This window comes from Homarus americanus, unplaced genomic scaffold (assembly GCF_018991925.1).
Source record: "Homarus americanus isolate GMGI-L3 unplaced genomic scaffold, GMGI_Hamer_2.0 scaffold28172, whole genome shotgun sequence".
Lineage (NCBI taxonomy): Eukaryota > Metazoa > Arthropoda > Malacostraca > Decapoda > Nephropidae > Homarus > Homarus americanus.
The window spans coordinates 398,097-419,094 of NW_024738604.1; the positions used below are offsets into that span (position 1 = coordinate 398,097).

The 20,998-nt window shown below is 35.3% G+C and overlaps 1 protein-coding gene across 5 annotated transcripts in view; it reads left to right on the forward strand.

The window, feature by feature from the left end:
* The window catches only part of LOC121874085 (PX domain-containing protein kinase-like protein), a 28,348-nt gene that overhangs the window by 6,006 nt on the left and 1,344 nt on the right, over positions 1–20,998 (forward strand). The window contains exons 5-13 of one of the 5 annotated variants that reach the window (XM_042377996.1): positions 846–923; positions 4,269–4,431; positions 5,190–5,432; positions 5,744–5,835; positions 6,106–6,219; positions 6,494–6,568; positions 7,151–7,226; positions 11,317–11,585; positions 11,845–19,964. In XM_042377996.1, coding sequence (XP_042233930.1) covers positions 846–923; positions 4,269–4,431; positions 5,190–5,432; positions 5,744–5,835; positions 6,106–6,219; positions 6,494–6,568; positions 7,151–7,226; positions 11,317–11,585 — 1,110 coding nt within the window. In that variant the 3' untranslated portion in view covers positions 11,845–19,964. Of the gene's footprint in view, positions 1–845; positions 924–4,268; positions 4,432–5,189; positions 5,433–5,743; positions 5,836–6,105; positions 6,220–6,493; positions 6,569–7,150; positions 7,227–8,740; positions 8,769–11,316; positions 19,965–20,998 lie in introns of those variants that run through there. The other 4 variants (XM_042377998.1, XM_042377999.1, XM_042377997.1 and 1 more) reach the window with 4 other exon arrangements.

Here is a 20,998-nt window from a genome sequence, read left to right on the forward strand (position 1 = left end):
AAAATGTTCTTGGAAGTTCCAGAAAATGCACCTGATTTTCATCTCTCAAACCTGGAAAAAATATCTCCCATCCCCTTAATTATCCGGGTATCGGGAAAATTTTCTGGGAATTTTCCGGAAAATGTGCCCTTCGGAAAATCGTTCCCAAAACCGGAATTTTCCAGAATATTCCAGCTTTGGGAACGATTTTCCAAGAAAATTTTAATTCCGGCTATCAGAGAGTTCCGGGTTTGAGGGATTCCGGCTAACGGAGATATTACTGTACTGTACTACATATTTGACAGTAAAGCTTAATAAAAAAAATAAAAGTTGGATTTGTGTGCAGATTTGAGGGGCCTAAATTGGAAGGGTTTATAGTGTAGTGATTCAATTTTAGTCCTTATAAAATTTTGTTACATTTGGATTAAAGTCATTTAAGTGTTCTGTGGCTGCACAGCATTGATAGTGCTCTGATTTTCCAGTCTAAGGAACAGTCCTGTGGAATGTATTTTAAATGTTGTATTTTAGTTTGAGATTTGTCTTGTATTTAGAGAATCCTTTTTAAAGTACTCCATTCTCAGAAATTTTCCCAAAATCAAATCTAGGATTGGAAAAAGACCTAATTACCCAAACAGTATTAAATAAATGTGTAAGTGTTTCATGTTTCCTGAGGGGAGTAGATAGTCATCTTAGGTTATCAACATGAAAAATTGTACTTAGCATTAAGATTTGGTTTTTTCCCCAAATATTTTTTGTAAAAAGCTGCATTAGGAGTGTGACCTAAGGAAAAATTTAACTGTAGAAAATGAAACACTTTGTGAAGTATTATTTAGAATCTTGACTAAATATAATTTTTTTCCTGGCAGCATCCATACATAGTGCCAGCAATCAGTAATATCGCCACTGAAGCTGGAGTGTGTGTTGTACGGCCGTGGTTTCCTCAGGTAAGATTGCACGACCAGGAATTTTTAAGTTACATGAGGTTATTTAAATTCCTTCTAACATGCATTTAAATTCCAAATTGCTTGGAATTTTCTCTAAACTGACATATACATACCTTATTAACATCAGTGTTGCATCTTTAATTTCATAAAGGATATTTATTTCCAAGATAGCCAAGCAAAAATTATCACATGTCTGATTCTTATGAAAGTTGAATGACATACTGTGGGGTGTTTCTAACTTTAAGTGTTCTGTATGTGCAGTTAAGGGTGCGTATACACTAGCGTACATTTTGGCCGAAATATGTGATTGACAAGAAGAAATGAAGCATAGGGTTTCGAATTGTCATTTATGAAAACATTATTGGGAACAATGCTGCAGACAATTTGGGCAGAAGCTGTCAGCATTGTTGGCAACAATGTTTGTATCATTGTTTGCATATCTGTAGGGTTGAAGCTGTCAACATTGTTGGACACAACAGAGGTGAAGTAAACACTTAGTCCACACTAGTTGGATCACAGTACAACACGATGTTGGCAAGTGAAGACGTACTGCTTGCAGCAGTCACAGCAATGAATTTCTGTGGACAAAAGAGGCACTTTTGTTGCCATTTTTGGGTGTGGCCATCAATACAATGCTGAAACACAAGGGATCACAGAACTGTTTGGTAGCCCCAAGTATTCTGGTAAGAGTCTATAGATACTGTTCACTTATCTTGCTTTGTCTGTTCTGTACCTCCTTATATTTCTTATACTTGAGAAGTGTGCAGGGGAAAAGTCAAGCACTTCATTAAAGAAAATAGGACTATCTTCTGGGAATTTTTTTATACAGGGTTCCTTCTTCCCCACCCATCAATCCGTTGTTTAAGTAATCCATGATCGGAAGTGACATGATAGAGGTATGTGATTATGAATGGCTGTTGTCAGCAGATGGAAGGAAGTCTAAGCCTGACACTACAGTATGTTGAAACAATATCTGTTTGAGCAATATGTACATGGTATATAATAAGATACTGTACAGTACTGTATATTATTACAGAGTACCAATTTATATGCCAGATAATTAGGCCTAATGTCTTTGGACTGGGGTATGTAAGACAAGAGATATACTCAGGTGAATTAGTAGAAGCAGCTGAAGGGAGTATATACTGTATCCTTGGTCACAATGCACTAACTAGGCTGGGGTTTTGATCAGAACTCGTCACCTTCCACTGCCCTCAAAGAGTATTTAAGGATCATGAGAGAGGGAAAAACTTTGGATTTAGGGGGGAATACCTTAACTAGGTTACTCATCATGCAAGTGTTTAAGCCCTTTCATTTTTATTTACTTATTTTTCTATAAAAGCTCACTGTCTTTACTATTGCCTTTCTATTACTATTTTTCCATTTATCACTTTTTAACTTTTCACTGTAGAGATAGATGAACAAGGTTTTGTTGGTGGTCAGACAAGTGTGACAACCATTAGCTGCCTTGAGGAGGGATTAGTTGATTGTGGTAATTACATCTCTGGCGACGTAGTGCCTTGAAGGGAGTGGCCGCAGTTGGTTGGTGGTGTCAGTGTGTCTGTCCACCCCTAGAAAGCCGGCAGGTATTAGTATACTGTATACATGTTTACATGTAGGAAAATATGAGAATTTGTCATAACATACTTGTAAGATGTATATGGTATCAACCAATAAATATACACACCATATCATGTTTCATTACATACCTCCATTCTGGCATCATGTGTAGGGCATAGTTTGTTTCTGTTTAGCAGAAAACTCATGCTTTTCAAAGCAAGCCACTTATTTGTATGTAGATGTGTTGCACCATCACCTGATTTGTTCCCTTGTTTGTTTGTTTTTCTTCCCTCCCTCTCAAACTGTTTAAGCAAGCTTTTCATCTTTTCAACTTTGCTTTGTCTATTTTCAAAGCTTCAGAAATGGCCTTCCAATCATCTGTCTTCTTGACTTTGTTTTTATACTCTGTAACAGTGACATCCCATAATACCAGGTTGGAATGATACATCTCTAATAACATGAGAATTATTTCTTGGGTCCACTCTATATCCCAAATATACCTGATACTGGCACAACCTCCCATTACCCTTCTAGGTGTGTGTGTGTGTGTGTGTGTGTGCTCAGCTGGATTCACTGCTGCCACATGTAGCCTCGTCCACATGAGTGCTACCAACGTGATTTTACTAACATTACCAACATATGTGTGAAACATATCTCTTGCTCAAAATGATTTGAACACTACTGTTTCCAACATTGGGGTCCATGACATTATTGTTGACATGGTTACCAACACATCTTATTGTCTAGTGCGGCCGCACTAACAGAGTCGTAACCCTGTGCCTCGTTTTTTACTGTCGATCACGTTTTGGGTAAAACGTTTGGGAATGTTGCCGCACCCTAATGTGGCCTTAGCAAAGCTTGAGAAATTCAACATTGGGGATATATCCCTGGACTTTGTAAATGAGTTCTGCTTCCTGGGTGACATAATTAGTGCTAGAAGTGCCAGAAATGGCTGAAGGAAGTTGAGGGAGTTGCTGCCTCTATTAATGGTAAGAGAACCTTTATTTTTTTTTCATATGAAAGGAAAGTTGTATGCAACTGGCATGAGAAGTGTGATGTTGTATGACAGAAACGGGTGGTTAAAAATGATGACATATATAGGCTTGAGTGACCTAAGATGATTTGAACATGTGGAGAGAAAGGGGAAAACTAATTGGATTAAGAGGTGCATAAACCTAATTATAAAGGGGAGGAGAACCAGGGGTAGGCTAAGAATGAAATGGAGAGAGGTTGTAAGAAATGACATCAGAGTTAACAACCTGGTGAGAGAGGCTGCAAGAGACCATGCAGCATGGAGAGCTGCCATCTGGTAATCATGGTTAATCCACCCAAGTATGGAAAATGGCCGTAAAATGTTGAAAATGGTGGTGAATTCACAAATATTTTGATGTCTCACCAATACATAAAATCAAGATAGGATAGACCTTTTGATAATTTATTAACCCATCCCACATTACAATATGGTGGGTGAATGCATGAGTTTTTAAACAAAGGACTGGTCATGAAGTATCCACCAGCATAAAAACTTTTTCATTGTTAACCTTTGATGATCACGTTGTCTTTTATCCATAATGTTCTAATACTTTACACTTTTTGTGGCTAGAGTTCAGTTGGACTATCTGGCATAATTTTGAACAAAATATACCAGACAATTACCCTATAGTGTGAAAAATTTAAATATTGCACATGAAAGAAAATTAAAATTTTCCCCCCAAAATATAAGAGTGGCCAGCTTGGATATTCTGTGTTAAGGAGTGTCACTCAACTAAATGTGACTCTTTGTAGGGAAGTGTTCGTGATATGATACACCAGGCCAAGCCAAGAGGAAGTTCTTTGGTTAAATACTCCAGTGATAAGCTCTGCTCCATTCAACAAAAGGACTGTGCAATTTATGGCCGGCAGATACTGGAGGCCCTTCTGTTCTTGCATGAGAAAGGTTTAGGACATGGTGAGTGGGTTAAGTGCTTACTGAAGCATCCTATATATTGTATTCTGTTATATGTTTGTGCATGCAGAGTAATTTTTATTTGATTTGGTGGTGTCCAATTCTGTTTTGTTGTTTCAAGCTGCATTTTGACATGATATAGTATAATAATTTCAGGAAAGTGAAGAATAAATATTGAATAATGAGTGGGCAATTCTCTTATGTTTATATTTGAAGCTGTCATCAAAAAGTATAGGTTTGGCAATATGAAGTTTATTAGTGGTACTCATTATCCACTCTCTTACTGTAGCCTCTTTTAGTGATCTGACAAATGTTGAGGTTACCTAGACTCTTCTTTGACTGCTGTGCATTTTAAAAGCAATTGTCTTTTCTGTTTTGTAATTCAGTGGTGTCCAACAAATCTTTTAACATTCAGGATGAAAATGTCCCCAAATTGTATACCTGTAGTTTGGGAAATAAGGCTAGAAATACAGTACACTACATGTATACATCCCCTTCAAAGTATATTTTACACAAATAAAACTTTTCTTGGTACAAAAACTATTATGCAGTAAGTCTTCTATTTAAGCCGCTTCTATACGAGATGTTTTACTACATTGTTGCCAGTGAATTTGTGAGTGTAATGCAATTTAAAATGCATTGACACCATTGTGATGAAAGAAAAATGATCCAACATATTTTGTTTAGTCTTTAGCTTTCAGATTTTATGATTTTCATTAAAAAATATATTTTTCATTTTATTAACTACTTTATTCCTGTAGGTCACCTTCACACTGGGAATTTGGTGATTGATAATAATGTGTGTCGACTGTTAGAGCTTGAAAACCAAGTTGTAGGGCTTCCAAATCAGCTGAGATCACACATGATTCACCATCGGAAGATTAATTCAATCGAAGCAATTGATGTCTACTGTTTTGGCCACGTGTTGTATGAAATGATATTTCAGAAGCGTCTTACAACTAACACCTGTAATGAGTTGCCTCCAGAATGCCCAGCATTGTCTAGTAAGTTTATTGTTGATGAAGAAGTTGTACTATATTTGTAGGTTACTAAGTACAGTAGAGATAGAGTTTGTTTATATGTCTTCATAATATGCTCAATGAGTTTACTTAAGCATGTCCTCTTCTTGCACCATGAATTAAATTCATATTATCATTTAGTTTTCTGTAAGCAACTTTTTAAAAGAGAATACAGTACTAACATTTATGTTGTGGTATACTGTACATTTGTACTACGGTATATTAAATTTTAATTGGGTGAAGTATTGTTGACCATTCATCCTGTGGGTGACTATAACAGTGTTTGTGGTTATTAGGGTCAGTGCTGGAGAGTATCCTAAGCGCAGAAGCATGTAAGAATGGGCTCCCAACTGTTGCTGGACTCCTCACTCATCCTTTCTTCAATCAGGTAAAGTACCACATTATTGTACTGTACAGCTACTCCTCGACTTACGACCAACTATACTTACGACCACCCGGACATACGACCGCCCCAGTCGTACCAAAAATTTTTCAAATTACGTACTTTCGAGTCCCGATGTTAGTGACCCTCCAGTCAAAATAATTGCCCACCCCTGAATTAGAGGCATTACCTTTGGAGTTTTATTAAATTATAAATTTGTTTTTCTTGATTGGGTTTATGTTTCACTTATTCATATATTTATTTGAATTTGCATAGGTTCCACTTCACAGCTACGAGAAACCCAGCCTCCGCCTCCCATCCAGTGTCAAGCAGGCTATAGCACTTTCACATGAGGCCATGTTCACCAGACTTGCAGCTGATCAAAAGAAGGTAATGATTAGGAAGAAGGAAGAGGTACTGTACATATATAGTACTGTATATCAGTATGCACTAGTTTCTCCCCAGCCATTTACCACATATACTACAGGGAGAGGTTTAAAGATAATAGCTATTCAGTTTTTTATGTGCAGGATTTATATACAAAAGACAAGTACAGTTCAACAAAATTTAGGCTAGAGTCTTTAAGTACCTGTACTGTTTGCACATTTTGAGTTATAATATTGGTTGAAACTTTTAATGATTATGGTTTTGGGTATTTTTGCAGATACGACAACAGAGAAAGCTGTCCAAGTTTGAAGCCTTTGTTTCACAACAGTCCAGCAAGAATAGATCAAAAAAAGTATGTTAAAGGCTTAAGCGTATGAAATTGAAATTCACATTGTATTGGTGATTCAGAATTTCTTTCTGTTATGACAATTCCTTCTTGTCACTGATATTGGATTTGAACTCAATTGAACTGATTTAGATAGGCACTTCTTCAAATCATCGAGCTAAACTTGGAGCTACCACAGTCTGCATTTCCAAAATGATGATTTAGGTAATTAGACTAACACAATTGGGTTGTTTTCAATGAGTTCGTGATCTCTTGGGCTTTACTAAGTCTTTACTCTTCCTGAAAGGGATCTCCTTAATGTGTATTGTATAGACAAAATCATTACTATCTTGGTTGATGTGAGTGAAAAAATACATGGATGTTCCTTGTATTTATAGTTGTTGTCTTGAATATTTCCTGTCACTTTATGTTAGTCATCACCACAGTCCCTTGGTACTTTTTTACCTTCTTTGAGATCTCAGTGCATGATGAGTCGCCCAGAACAGAAGTGGAAGAGGGAGTAAAGATAGTGATCTTTTGTCTTTATGAAACAAAATAGAGATGCTGTAAAGTTGTGTATAACTTGAATGATATAAATTCTCTTTTCAGCATTTGCATCTTGAAACTAATGGTGAATCAGCAAAAAGTAATGAAAGATCACCTGGAGACTCAGTGAACAATACAGGTAGGAAGTGTTCTGCATCTTGTTTGATTGTTTTTAGCTAAGTTTATCTAGACCCCATGGTTCTATTGATAACATTCTGGACTCTCATAAGCAGAGGTTGAATTTTTTGTGGCCAGGGAAGGTTTGTAGAGTTATTGTGCTATGGTGTGCCTCAAGCTGGCACTAGTCATATAGACAGTTTGTGCTAAGCTAACACATTTGCCTGGATCTACACCACCCTACAAAGTGTGAGAAATTGCATAAAGAAAATAATATACAGTCAATCCTCGCTTTACGCGGTTCCACTTTACGCGTTTCCACGTTTATGCGGTACCCTACCGAAACCGGAATGCTCACTTTCCGCGGTGTGTGTACCCTTTTACGCGGAGAGCGGCGCGAGCAGGGTGCGCACAAGGTCGCCCAGTCATCAAAACATTACCGAGTTCTTCACCCGCCACCCACCACAGCCGGCCCAAGTCAGTGATGGTGATAATGATAGTGAGGATATGGACTTTGAGGGGTTTAACAAAGAGGCCCTGCAAGCCTCTGTGGTGGATAGTGATACAAGTGATACAGGTGAGGGCCAATAATCTGCCTTCTGCCACGGAACCAACCCCCCATCCCCGTGTGCCCAGCCATCTTTTCTACTAATGTAAGTGTTAAAAAACCTAATATTATTGATATTTCTCTTAATTATTAATTGTGTGTGCATACCATCATAAAATTAAGAAGTTATTTTTACTACAACGTAGGTATTGTGTCTGAAAAAGTGGAGTTTGGGGGTCTGCCCGGTCTCTATTTCAATTAATCCCATATGTTATGTTGTTCACTTTACGCGTTTCTCACTTTACGCGGGCCGCCTTGGGTTCAATTGACTGCGTAAAGTGAGGGTTCACTGTATACGAAGTAAAGTTTGAGTGGTTTTAACATTGGTGTTGCATTTACCTTTAGTGGATTAACAGGTAACACTGAAACCCCAAGCTGAATTTATAACACTTACAGTATGATGCAAGTTTCAGATTATTTTTGCTTTTAGTCCTTATATGCTACTTAAAAGGCCACATGAGTTTGATTTCCTACACTTAAATGCTGCTAAAATATCCACTTAAGTTTGATTTTATAAAACTTAAATGTTGCTAAAAATGCCATATAAATTTAATTTGCTACACATTAGTGTTTAAAAATCAATCACTGGTCCTTGAGAAGAAAAGGTTTGTTTCTTCTTCAAGAAATTTGCCTTTATATGCATGGTTCAAGTGCATGAGAATACATATTGTTAAATATTTTATTGAGATATGTTTAAAAGGTAGTGATTTTTAATTGCATTTGTAGAGTCTACATGGTTAGAAAATAGTGCATCAATCATATCTTAGATGGCATCCTTGATGAAAAGATGCACTCTAAAATGATCACTTGATACATTATATGTCATGGGAAACTTTGCAAGTAATAGGAGATAAGGAAGTCATTATTAATTGCTTACCACATTGCAAGCAAATATACTGTAATTAACACGACCTCTATTTTCTTGGTAGCAGTACAGCAAGATGTGAACATCAGACGGTCAGTACACTTTAGCTGTGCATGATTTATAGATTGGGTTGTTATTGCTTGGAAGGATCTCCTGCTTTCTCTTCTCTATTATTTTCAATATGTTTTATGTAGCTTTTAAGTTATCTTGTTATTTTACTGTGTCAATGCAGGTTCTCATTCAAAGCTTCATATATGGCATTATCCTAGGGGGAAAATATCATAGAACGTGCATGTGATCCATGTAAATGAAGGTAACTCCAAGGAAAACTGAAACTCAATCACCCCCAAATGTTTTACATTCTCAAGGGAAGGTGCAATTTTAGGATGTGTCTAATTTTACTGCTGTATATGGTTACTCTCTTTTTCTGTGGTAGTAGATTCCCTTTCTGTTTGCTTTATCTATTCATCAGTGGATATGTCTATCTATTGCAGGGTGGCTGGTAAATGTAGTCATGGCATATTAATGTATTTACTTTTCTGATGGCGCTCTGCATTGACAATTTGTTTATTGCTTTGTACAGAACTGCTATGGTTTATTTAGGAGTACAGTACAGGTATCCCTCAATAATACACATCTTTATTATAATACGAAAACTATTCTCACGTATACGAATGATGGACCCAGCAAAAATTCAAATTGCACATACCTTCCCACAATTAACTTCCCACCATTCACTTATTATACACTGCAAATGCAGTTATTCCTCATTATCCATGTGTATTGAATCATTTTACAATGGCATCCAAGTGTTGTGTTGATTCTTTGGCTTCACCCAACATTGCCAAGGGACCGAGTAAACCTGTAATAATTGAAAACAAGTGTGAAACAATGAGACAATTTCCGGCAGTTAGTGTTAATTGAAGCATTAGGCCTACCGTTTCAGCCCAAATTTGGATTTTGTTTTAAATATCAGCACAGTATAAGCACTCCTGAGCATGCTGATTCTGAATCTATGGTCACCGAATCGATTGTTGGGTAATTAGTAGTTGTACTGTTGCTTGGAAAATTTTAATGATTTTTTCAATACTAATTAATTGCCAACATTCAGTTCCGAGGTGTGATTGTGGTATTTTTGTGTTATTCTAGAAGTTTAATTAGTTAAACCCCTTAGTACTGTATAGGTACTCCTGAGCATACTAAGTCCGAATCTATGGTCGACAATTCGATTGCGGGGAAATTAGTCATCATAACAACGCATGGAAGATTTGAATTATTTTTCAAAGCTAATTATCGCCAGCTATGGGTTTTCGAGAAAAGTATATATATTAATATCTCCGTTAGCCGGAATCCCTCAAACCCGGAACTCTCCGATAGTCGGAATTGAAATTTTCTCAGAAAATCGTTCCCAGAGCCCGAATTTTCCGGAAAATTCCGGCTTTGGGAACGTTTTTCCAAGGGTCACATTTTCCGGAAAATTAAAAGAAAATTTTCCAAATACCCCCAAAATTCTGGGGATGTGGGATTTTTTTCCCGGTTTGAGAGATGAAAATCAGGCGCATTTTCTGGAAATTCTGATAACATTTTTCTGTTACCCGGAAAATTCCGGGGATGAGGGATATTTTTCCAGGTTTGAGAGATGATGCAATGGGCAATTTCTGGAACATCCAAGAAAATTTTAACGTTGCTCGGAAAATTCTGGAAAATTCAGGGGATGAGGGATTTTTTCCGGCTTTGAGAGAGTCGTTTTGTTACCCGAAAATCTCTCATTCCCGGAAATGCTCTGCACCAATTATTCTGGCTAATGGGGATATCACTGTACTGTACTTTTCTTTCAAAAATTAAATTTAAGGAGTTTTAACTGTTTATTACTTCCAGATTAACACAAAAACACTAAACAAATTACAGGATCATAAATTCGGCAAATTATTGAACCTTGAAATAATTAGATGTAAAACATCAAACGTTGGGTCCATAAGTTGTAATCGCCTATAAATACATTTTCTCATGAATATACCCGTTCACTAACTTTCCAATTAAACACATTAGTTACTGACAGTATTTTTATAACCACTACAATATTAATAAGTTGGAAGTCTTCATTATACCTGTTTCCATACATAAAGGCTTCCATTAATGGCCTAATCTTTATGATTTTGTGTATTATCCGACCAAGTCTATGGGGTGAGAAACCAGTTCATTGATTATCTTTACTTTCTTACTGCAACTAGAGCTTTCGCATAATAGTTTTTTATTCACTTTGTATGATAGTTGGAGGATCAAGCCCCAGTCATTTCATGAATTGAGTTGTATCTTAGGGCAGGTTAAATAGGATGAAATGGGAAACCGTGTTGATCATGTCAGTTTTGAACATACAGTACATACAAAATTTATTGAGGCTGTCAAAATTCATTTTCATTTTTGGTGTTGTCAGTATAATGAAGCTGATGGAGAAACTTTTGGGAATCTCTTCACCCTTAATGAGCAAGCAACGATTCTCTAATCTGCCCCATTATGCACAAAAACTATAATCCCTACAAGTACCATCTCAGTTGATGTTTGTAGCCATTTAAAGATGAAGTACAGTATGTATTTTTCTCATAAAGAAAATTTAATGATAAAAGATTTCTTGTTTTACAGGTAATTTTCCAAACTCTAATAATGATGGACAGAAAAGTCCCTCATCATCATCCCAAACATCATCACTCTCACCACCGCCGCCCCCACCTCCACCTACGCTTGTAACTCCCTTACCTCCTCCTGTCAAATCTATACCTGATGACTCTCCTCCTGGTAAACCTCTGGATTTGGGTGAAGAGCATGCAGCCCTTCTATCTTCAATCTCTGGATTCAAAAAGGGCAAGCTCAGGAGGACAGAGACAAATGACCGTAGCGCACCCAGTATTTAGGTACGAGTCATGTTGTTTCATATGGCTGTTTAACTTTGATTCACAATTACATAAATCAAATTGAAGTATAATCTGTTCTGTTTTGATTACATTCATTATAAGTCACTCAGACAGCATATACCCTTTGACAAAAGTTTTTGAGATGAGTAATCATTTCACAAGGATACTATTGAAAAGATAAACAATTATTTCTTTATTTCAGAATGAATATCAATAATAAGACTCATTTTATAATGGTGACTTTGTTATTTTTGTATAGGTTGTTTGATCAGCTTGTACCACTTACCTGGTCAAAGATTATTTAAGATGCATTGTACACAGGAAACAAGGTAAGATTATGCAATTTTACTTCAAAATTACTTGAACAGTGCTCAGTTTTCATTATAGCTGAAGGTAGGTTAACACTGTGGAATAGGATAAAATTCATATTTTCTGCCTTCCATAGTTGGGTTCTAGAACTGGACATTTGACAGTAATATTACTCTCTCTCTCCCTCCCTGTTTTTATATATACAGCGTACTATATATATATATATATATATATATATATATATATATATATATATATATATATATATATATATACACACACACACACACACACACACACACGGCAGCTTTGATGATTCGGGACGCATATAGTGAATACTTAATCTTATGGGGAAAATTAGGATATGTTCCACAATTAAAAGTCAACAGTAATGCGATAAAAGTTGTGGAAAAATTATTAAATTTTTTACCTGTACTCAAATGTACTAAGTTAATGACTAAAATTTTTATGTCTGGTGCAATTTATGTAATGTTTATAGTCAAAATAATCACCATCTTACAGGAATTCCAGCAATGCTAAATGAAGTAGGTGACATTTTATAAGTGAAAAACTTAAACTCCCTGTCTTTTATCCCACTCCCTCCTGAACTCCTAACTGTCAACACCCCACCTCCCCTCCACCTCCCAGCCAGCAGGGGAGGCAGATGTCTGTGGGTGATAAGGATTAATGGGATGAAAGTGATTTTACACTTAAAATTCTTGTGTTATAAAATGTCACAGACTTGACTTGGCAGAATATAACTTGCATTGCTGGAATCCTTGCAAGATAATGATTAATTTGAGTATAAATATCTCATAGTTTGCACAAGAGATAAAAAATTTAGTTCTTTAGCTTACAGTACATTTGAGCACAAATTAAGTACAGTAATGTGTTTCTCAAAATTATGCTTTTTCACAGGGAAAAGTCTGTATAACTAACCCCATTGGTCAGGATATTATGGCATTGAATGCTACAGTGTACAGGTGCTCCTCTACTTAAGAATGTTCAACTTACAAACTTTTAGAGATACAAACATAATTACTGAGGGGGTTACCTGCCAGAACAGGTGTTTAATGTGGATGTGAATTGGATTATTTTGAAGAAAATTCCAGATAGAACAAACATTACCTAAGAGGAGAAGAGTGGGCCAGGTTTTAAGGCTGTATTAAAGGGTATAGCGTACTAAATATCCATAATCTTTTCATTTTTTACAATATGTTTGGTATCTACAAGAGTAAAGTTGGACTTCCACACAATTGGACTTACAAACAAGCCTCAGGAACGTACTCATTCGTAAGTAGAGGAGCACCTGTATTTCAATTAAGTTCTTTGTTTAGTTCTGTACATCTATGCGAATTCCCATATAGTAAATGGCATAAAGCGAGGGTCCAGTGTACAGTAAACGTGTACCATAGCACAAACACTTTGTCATAAAGAGGTCCCGTAAACCTGGACTATATTTATGCTGATGTAAGTTGTACTGGTACCAGTAATATTACATTTTGTGCATTATTTTGCCTTTTTTAACCTCGGCTTCGATGGTTCTGAATTTTCGCTAATCCGGAACCAGTCTGGTCCCAAGCTTCCTGGATTAGCAAGGTCCAACCTGTATATATATATATACTCGGTGTCCCCTTAATATACATCCTGATTATGGACATACTATACATACAGTCACAAATCATCAAAATATTTAGAGATGGCTGGAATCTATAGTCGATGAAATTAGGGTGAGTTGCAGGTATGGTCCAGTTGCTGTGGAAGAGATGAGAGAGGAATTGTCAGCCAGTGGTGGTAAGCCATTCCTGTTGCATACTTTTTCATATTTCACCATTCTGTCATTATTATAGACTATTCGGGATACAATAAAAAATATTGGGAATGTTTTGTGACATAAATTTTATAATTTGGGTTTCCACAGGAAATTGATGTCTGGTTAATGTACTGTACATCCAGTCATCACCATACAGATTTTCAGGAACACATCATGTATGTTAAGGGGATGCTGACTGGATGTACAGGTATATACAGTATTTTACTTTTGTTGACTCTGAGTCATATACAGTACAGTACTTGCCAGTATCTTTTCATCCAAGAGGTTGTCAACCCACAGGCTGAGAGATTTCCTAAAGTAGCATTCTCTACAGATCTGTTTTTCTGAATATTTTTTGCAATTTGTGTGTATTATCTACAAATTAAATTACCCTGTACAGTACTGTAGTTGTGCATCATATACAGAAATCATATGTAAATCTACATTATTATACAATACTAGAAATGAAAGACATAATTTTAATGTCACTGTCTAGACAATATACTACATGTGCTTCAAAAGATTGGAGAGAAGTGAATGTATAAAGGAACTGGGAAATTCTTATGAATTCTACAAAGATCTTGGGTCTAATTAGATAAACTAAATTGGTTATGATGAATATGAAGTAAAATCTTTGATGCTCAATTTGTGAGTCATGTGATTGGTTAAGTCCTGATGAACAAATATCTCGTGTTACTTTTATTATTGTCACTCAAGAAAATTAAATTTTGAAGGAGTTTTGTAAAAAAAAAAAAAAAAAATCCAACCTTACTGGTGTAAAAATTCCCAGAGACAGTAGAATATGTTCAGCAAATTGTTATTTATAGTGAATAAAGTATATATTCTCATTGGACACAAAGGGCTGATTAGGGTGTACATTAATTGGTTTTAGGTTAAGAAACTAATTGGAGTTTAGTTTATTAATTCATCCTTTAATGCTACCCAAAATCCAAGTACTGTAGGTGTATATCACACCAAACAATATTAATGCAACAGTTTTGGTTGACAATTAAAAATGCACTAGATACTGTGATGGCCAGAAATTTGGTTTTGTATGGTGCATCACTACTAAATCATGTGCTATAGTGATAGCCTCACTTTAAAGTTCCATTAATTCAAACATGACTAACTCTAGAACTGTATGGAAAAAATATATGGTACATATTTCTTAGGGCACATCCGATTGGGCATTGTTCCATGTCATTTATGCAGAGAAAATGTATCCTAAGATTGCCATCCTTGTTTCATGGAATTAGAGAAGTCATGTTTGGTAAAGCGTTGTATAAGTTACTTTAGGTTGAGAAATATGGCATGTTAGATTTGCTTGCTTTCTCTCCCCCCCCCCAATATTGTCTCCCTAGTCTTTTTTTTATACCAGTTCTGGAACCTTTAGCAACCAATGCTCTACTAAGATCCAGCTGACTGATTGTAGTCATGGCATATATACTGTATACAAATGATGAATTAAGGGATACAGTACTTTGCTCAACTTTGTGATTCAAATATTTACCCTACTTCTGATTTAACAGGAATTTGATTGCTTTATTTTTGAGTTCGTAATATGGAATTCAACTTTTTTTTTTCGCCATTAATAATATTCACTAAATTCAGTACATATGTTGGCATAAGTACCAGCTGCTATCCTTTAAGAAAGGCCCAGCAACACCATGTACCAGCTTAAACTATAATCACCAATATGCATTAAACCATATGTTAACATTACTCAAGTGGACCACAGTAATGTATGTTTGTCACACTTGTTAATTTTATCTGTGTAATGCTGCTTATGTATAAAACAAATATTCATATAGCACACAGTGATGTAAACAATAATTCATTGATATTGCTTGTGAAAATCAATTTGTCTTGTCTGATATTATGACCAAAACTCTTAATGATTATTAACCATTGTACACAAACATATTCAAGTGTTGGGTGCAAGGAGCTCAGGTCTCCAGGACAAGTGAAGTCCCTTATAAAAAATTGTAGGTCCCATAATAATACAACAAATTGAGACATTACTGTACCTCAAAATTTCATTTTAAGAAGAGAATAGGTGTTGGGTGACTCCAATATTCATCATTCACGAGGGATAATTTGAATTAAAAATACAGCAGAACCTTGTTTATCCCAAATTCATGGGACATTGGCAATTTCGGTTAATCACTCTTTTCGGTTATTTGAGCTATTTTAATAAATATATTATGGAATAAAGACTGGAAATATGAGTAGTATGTATAACAAAACTAAAGAATGTACTCCCCCAATTAACTGTTTGCAAACATGTGGTGGTTTAAGATGGTTAGTACATGTGTTATGAAGATACAAAACACACAACCCATGTGTTATGGAGATGTAGAATACAGTATAAGAAAAACATTTCACAAAAGAATATTGCAGCCAATAAACAATGGTAAAATAATCCAGAAAAGGGTGTGGTTATAAATTGGGCACATGGAGCAATGTGCTTGTAAAAAAAATCCATCAGCGCCACCGTGACAGTATCCTGAATCATGCCCCATCACAAGCGGATGGCAGGAAATCTAAATTGGAGTTCAGTTGTCTCTGGACGAGTACAGTTATTTGAAAATGATTCGTAATGGTTTTTTAAAAAATTTTGGTTACAGTATTTGAGTTTCGGTTGGAGGAGTTACGGTTAAACGAGGTTCTACTGTAATAGGGTGTGTCTTAGTTTAAAATTTTAGGTTTAGAGGTTTTTGCATTCTTGTCAAATTCCAATTTTTTTTTGGTAAAATGCATTAAATATTTAAGGATTTACAATAACACAAATTTTTATTGCTGTGTGGTGAGAGGGTTAGACTGTTATGTTGATTATGCCACAATTAAAGATCTTCTCTAATCCTTTCAATGAAAATTATGTTTTCTGTAAATGGTCAAATTACTCAGTAAAGCTTCCAATATACTAGGTGCCTGATGAAGAGAAGAGACAGATTGCTAACTGAAGTTAATTTTAGTATAAACTCTGGATTGGAGTTAAGCTAAAATGTTTGGCTGCAAGTTAACACTACAGGATTGAGGTGTGCATGTATGTGTGGTTTACCACCTAGACTGTCCCATAAGCCAATTCATGTGAACTAGTACTACTACATATTGGTAGGCTTTAGCACAGAAGAGTTACACTCTGTAGACAACAAATGAAAGATCTATAGTACAAGAATTATAAGCTATCATGTTAACATTCATTCAGCAAAGAAGCCACAACTCTGTTATAAATTTATGAAATATATAGCAGTTTAATGTTATGAAGTAACTTTGCCGAGTATAATTAATTACATTATCTGGATTTTAGGTATTTTGTATGATGCATAACATTTAAAATTTGATCAATGCTAGTGAAAATCAAGTACTGTACCTTGATCACAAAAAAATCTTTGTGCTCATTAGTCTGGACTCCAAGCTTTAGTCCAATACACAGCAGGTGGTTTTATTTTTTGTCATTATGTAGCAAACCTCTTCTCTCCAATATGAATGCATTTCCTAATCATCATGCTGCAGAACTTGTAAGTACCTTTACTGTGAAATATAACAGGCCATAGTACATGCTAGTTTTAAGTACATTAAGTTTTTATCACTGCTGTACATTTAAATAGCAACCAAGATTCTATTAACTCAGCATAGGGTAGTTAATGTCCTTAAACATTTCCTTATGCTGTCTTACCTTAACTGGAGGTTTTGCTAGAGAGTGAGTGTTACCTTTTCAAATCCCAAATTAAATGCATATCTGTGATCTTATTTTTTGTATTAATAAAATATTGAGACTTACAACAATGAATTGATAATTTAGTGTTGTATCTTGGGCAAAGATCTGAGGTTAACTCACTGGTAGATATCAGATGGTTGTGATAGATTGGTACTTTATGAATAAAATCTAGTCGAAGGCATTATTAGTAAAGCATGTGGTGTGATTAGTAAGAATATAAGGTCCATGTATGGAAAAAAGGCGAGCTTAGAAGAAATTCAGCATTTCATTCCACTGTACTATCCATGCAAATTCATCTTAAAGATTCCATCCTTAATGAAAACATGTGGTTATTCATCATTAAGTGAAAGCTTTCTTAGATATACCTATTGTTTTTTCAGAGATTGTACCATTTAATCTATCAATGAAGTTAACAAGGACACCCAAGTTTCTACATTTCATATTTTAGTTATGAAAGCAGTCAGGTACAAAGTTATTTTTGAAAGATCTTTAGTGTAGAATATTGTAATTATATATTTCAAACAAAGCTAGTTCAGCCTCATAAACATGCAGGTATATTTTTTAGTTGAATGTATATGTTTTATGAACTATAACTATAATGGATATAAGCTTTTTGTACAGGTATTAATATTTTCTTTATTTCATAATACTGTATTTGTATCTTATTACAAGTTTTACAGTTAAACATGTCAAGAGTATGAGGTACAGGAGTCAGTTTGTGTATCTTCTGGTTTTGTTTTGCATTTAAAGTTTTTGTTTCGCAAGTGCATTGATTGCTAGTCACTACACAGGCAGTATTAGATTATCAGTAACTCGGTGACACAACTGATTTCATCCTCTAGACAAGTAAACACATTTTGAAACTGTATTAATTAATTTTGATGAATTCTACACTACAATTGACTTCAAAATTGTTTCTCTTCAATTATTCCAGTATAAACTATAAATTGTTCATTGTTTTTATTTTTTATTATTGCTGTTCAACCTTGTGTCAGGGTCACTATAAATGTGGTTTGCACATCACACTATCAGTGCCCAATATTTAAACTATACCTGCACCAATTTGTGAAGTTTTCTTGCTGTTAGACTGATTTAATATATGTTGTGCAATTTTTTTTTCCCAAAGAACAAAATGGTTCTATTGTCCATCATTAAATTAAGACAATTTTCCATTAAAAATTAGCCATTTGTTCTTAGAAAGGGGCACATTCATGTTAATAGAATGTTTATAAATCAAACCCACATTAGAAAACCTGATAAGCCAAGTCCTCATCACTCAATTAGTGTGTTTATACTTTTATTGAGAAGCAAAGAAATTTAGTTTTACAATTGGCAACAAAATCTCAACTAGTTTCTAAAAAGACTAAATTATAATCTTTGCATGGAATAGCTAACCTAAGCCTCATTTTTCTGTAATGTTATTAAATCTGACACTGGAGCTGATTGTGTGTGTCTGAGAATATTAATTATTAGGTATTAGGTAGAGAATTAAAAAGTATTCACCCCTACCCTCATCAGATATAATGACAATGGAAAACAAGACTATTGCCTTATCAAGGTTGTCATTTAGTTTACAGAGCATAAACTGGTAGAAGTTTGATACTAGGATACTTATCACAATGTACAGCTCCTCCCCGACTTACGACCTGCCTCAGTCGTACCAAAATTTTGTCAAATTACATATTTTCGAGTCCCTATGTCAGCAATTGCGTTGTGTACTGACAATTTTTTTATATTGTAATTCACTTTAAAATGGCTGGCAAGCTAAAATGTGAGAGTTTTGTGGTGCTGAGAAGAAAAAGAGACATTTTAGATTTTCTATGTATTATTTAAGCATTTTCGACATACGGCCTGGATTTGGGTACCTAACCCCGTCGTAAGTCGGGGAGGAGCTGTACTGTAATACAGTACATTATTCTCATGATTTAGAAAATTTTTGCTATATAGTACAGTATATCAGAAGGGGCAAATGATTTTCTTAATACGGGTACAGTATAACTTGAATAAGCATAATATTACAGAATTAAATTTAAAAAGAGGATTACAAAAGTTTACATTTTAATTAAGTTACACACAAACTAAATCTGTTGGTGGGGGCTTTGCTTCTCCGGACACTACCCGACTGGCACCGCCAGTGTCCTTATTTCATATTGTTTGGACTAGTCTGTAAATCTGGCAGTTAATTCCTGTCTAATCCCACTCTAGGACTTGTAACTTAACCCTCATCAGACATATTCCACACTAGTTGCTATACAGAATGGCTGGAAGTTGCAGTCCCTGTCTGTTAAGGGTTAAGAGGATGTCTGAGCATTTATAAAACTTTCCAAATCTTCTAATAAGGGGTTTGATATACATTTTATAGCCCTTAAAGGCCATAAACTTTAAGTAATCTACTATGACTCCACAGTAGCTTTTATCTGGTTGGTGAGGTTATTATTGCAAATTAAAACATATAATTCATATCTCACATATGAACTGTTGCACAAGTGTGAATTAACTGGTGCATTAATGAATAAATATTTTGTTCTTCTACAAATTAGCACTTTGCTTCCCTTTGTCACTCTTAAATGCATATATAGATGTACACGATAAAAAAAGTACTGTATTTGTGCACATTTCACGCGAAACAATCCAACACCAGACGATGGATACTGCAAGATGACATACATTGCTTGCTAGCGACATTTTCTGTTTTTATGACGTGCAAATTCAGAAGAAAATATATTATTCCTGCTAACAATTTGTAGTGTGGTTCGTTTATGTTGTGGCTTGGGTGTACATATTGATAATTTAGGAAATCATTGGACCCAGTATGCATAGATATGTTTTTGGACCATGTGCACTTAAATGTGCATGTTTGTAAATATACTGTGAAGTAATTACATGTGTGGAAGTAAGTACAGTGAGTTCTGCTATAATGCGTGTTTTGATAACGCGAATTTGCTCTAACGCGATTTATGAATAGAGGAACGATATTTGTATAACGCGAACGCTTGTTTGCTGTAATGCGATTTTTGCTTACTATTTCTCCAATTTTGTGGTATTAACTGTGAATATGGTAAAGAAGAATATCTCCAAGAAGCGTTCTGGTGATCGAATTCCCGGTGATGATCGCAAAAGAAAGGATATAACACTTGAAGAGAAGCTCGATGTTATCAACCTCAAAATCACCCTTCTCCCCCATCAAGTTACATTCATATTTTTTCAAGGTAAAGTGTTACATTTATTGTATGATTTCATTATTAGATATGAATGTAACATTTATTTAGACTGTGCTATCCTTTGTTAGGCTAACTACTAAGTTTTTTAGATTTCGAGTAATCTGCACCTAACCCTATTTTCTCCATAAGCCCTGTTATTTCTATTACGCGATTTTCTATAGCACGATATTTTACAAGAACACAACTATCGCGTTATAGCAGAACTGACTGTACTTAGTTAAACCCACGAAATTCCAATTCCGAGAGAAAAGTATTTTTCGGTGCAAAAATTTCAAAGGCATTAGGTTTGTCGTTTTGGCTGTAATCTTCATCTCCGAGTTTTTGTTCAAAACCTTAGTACTGTATAGCT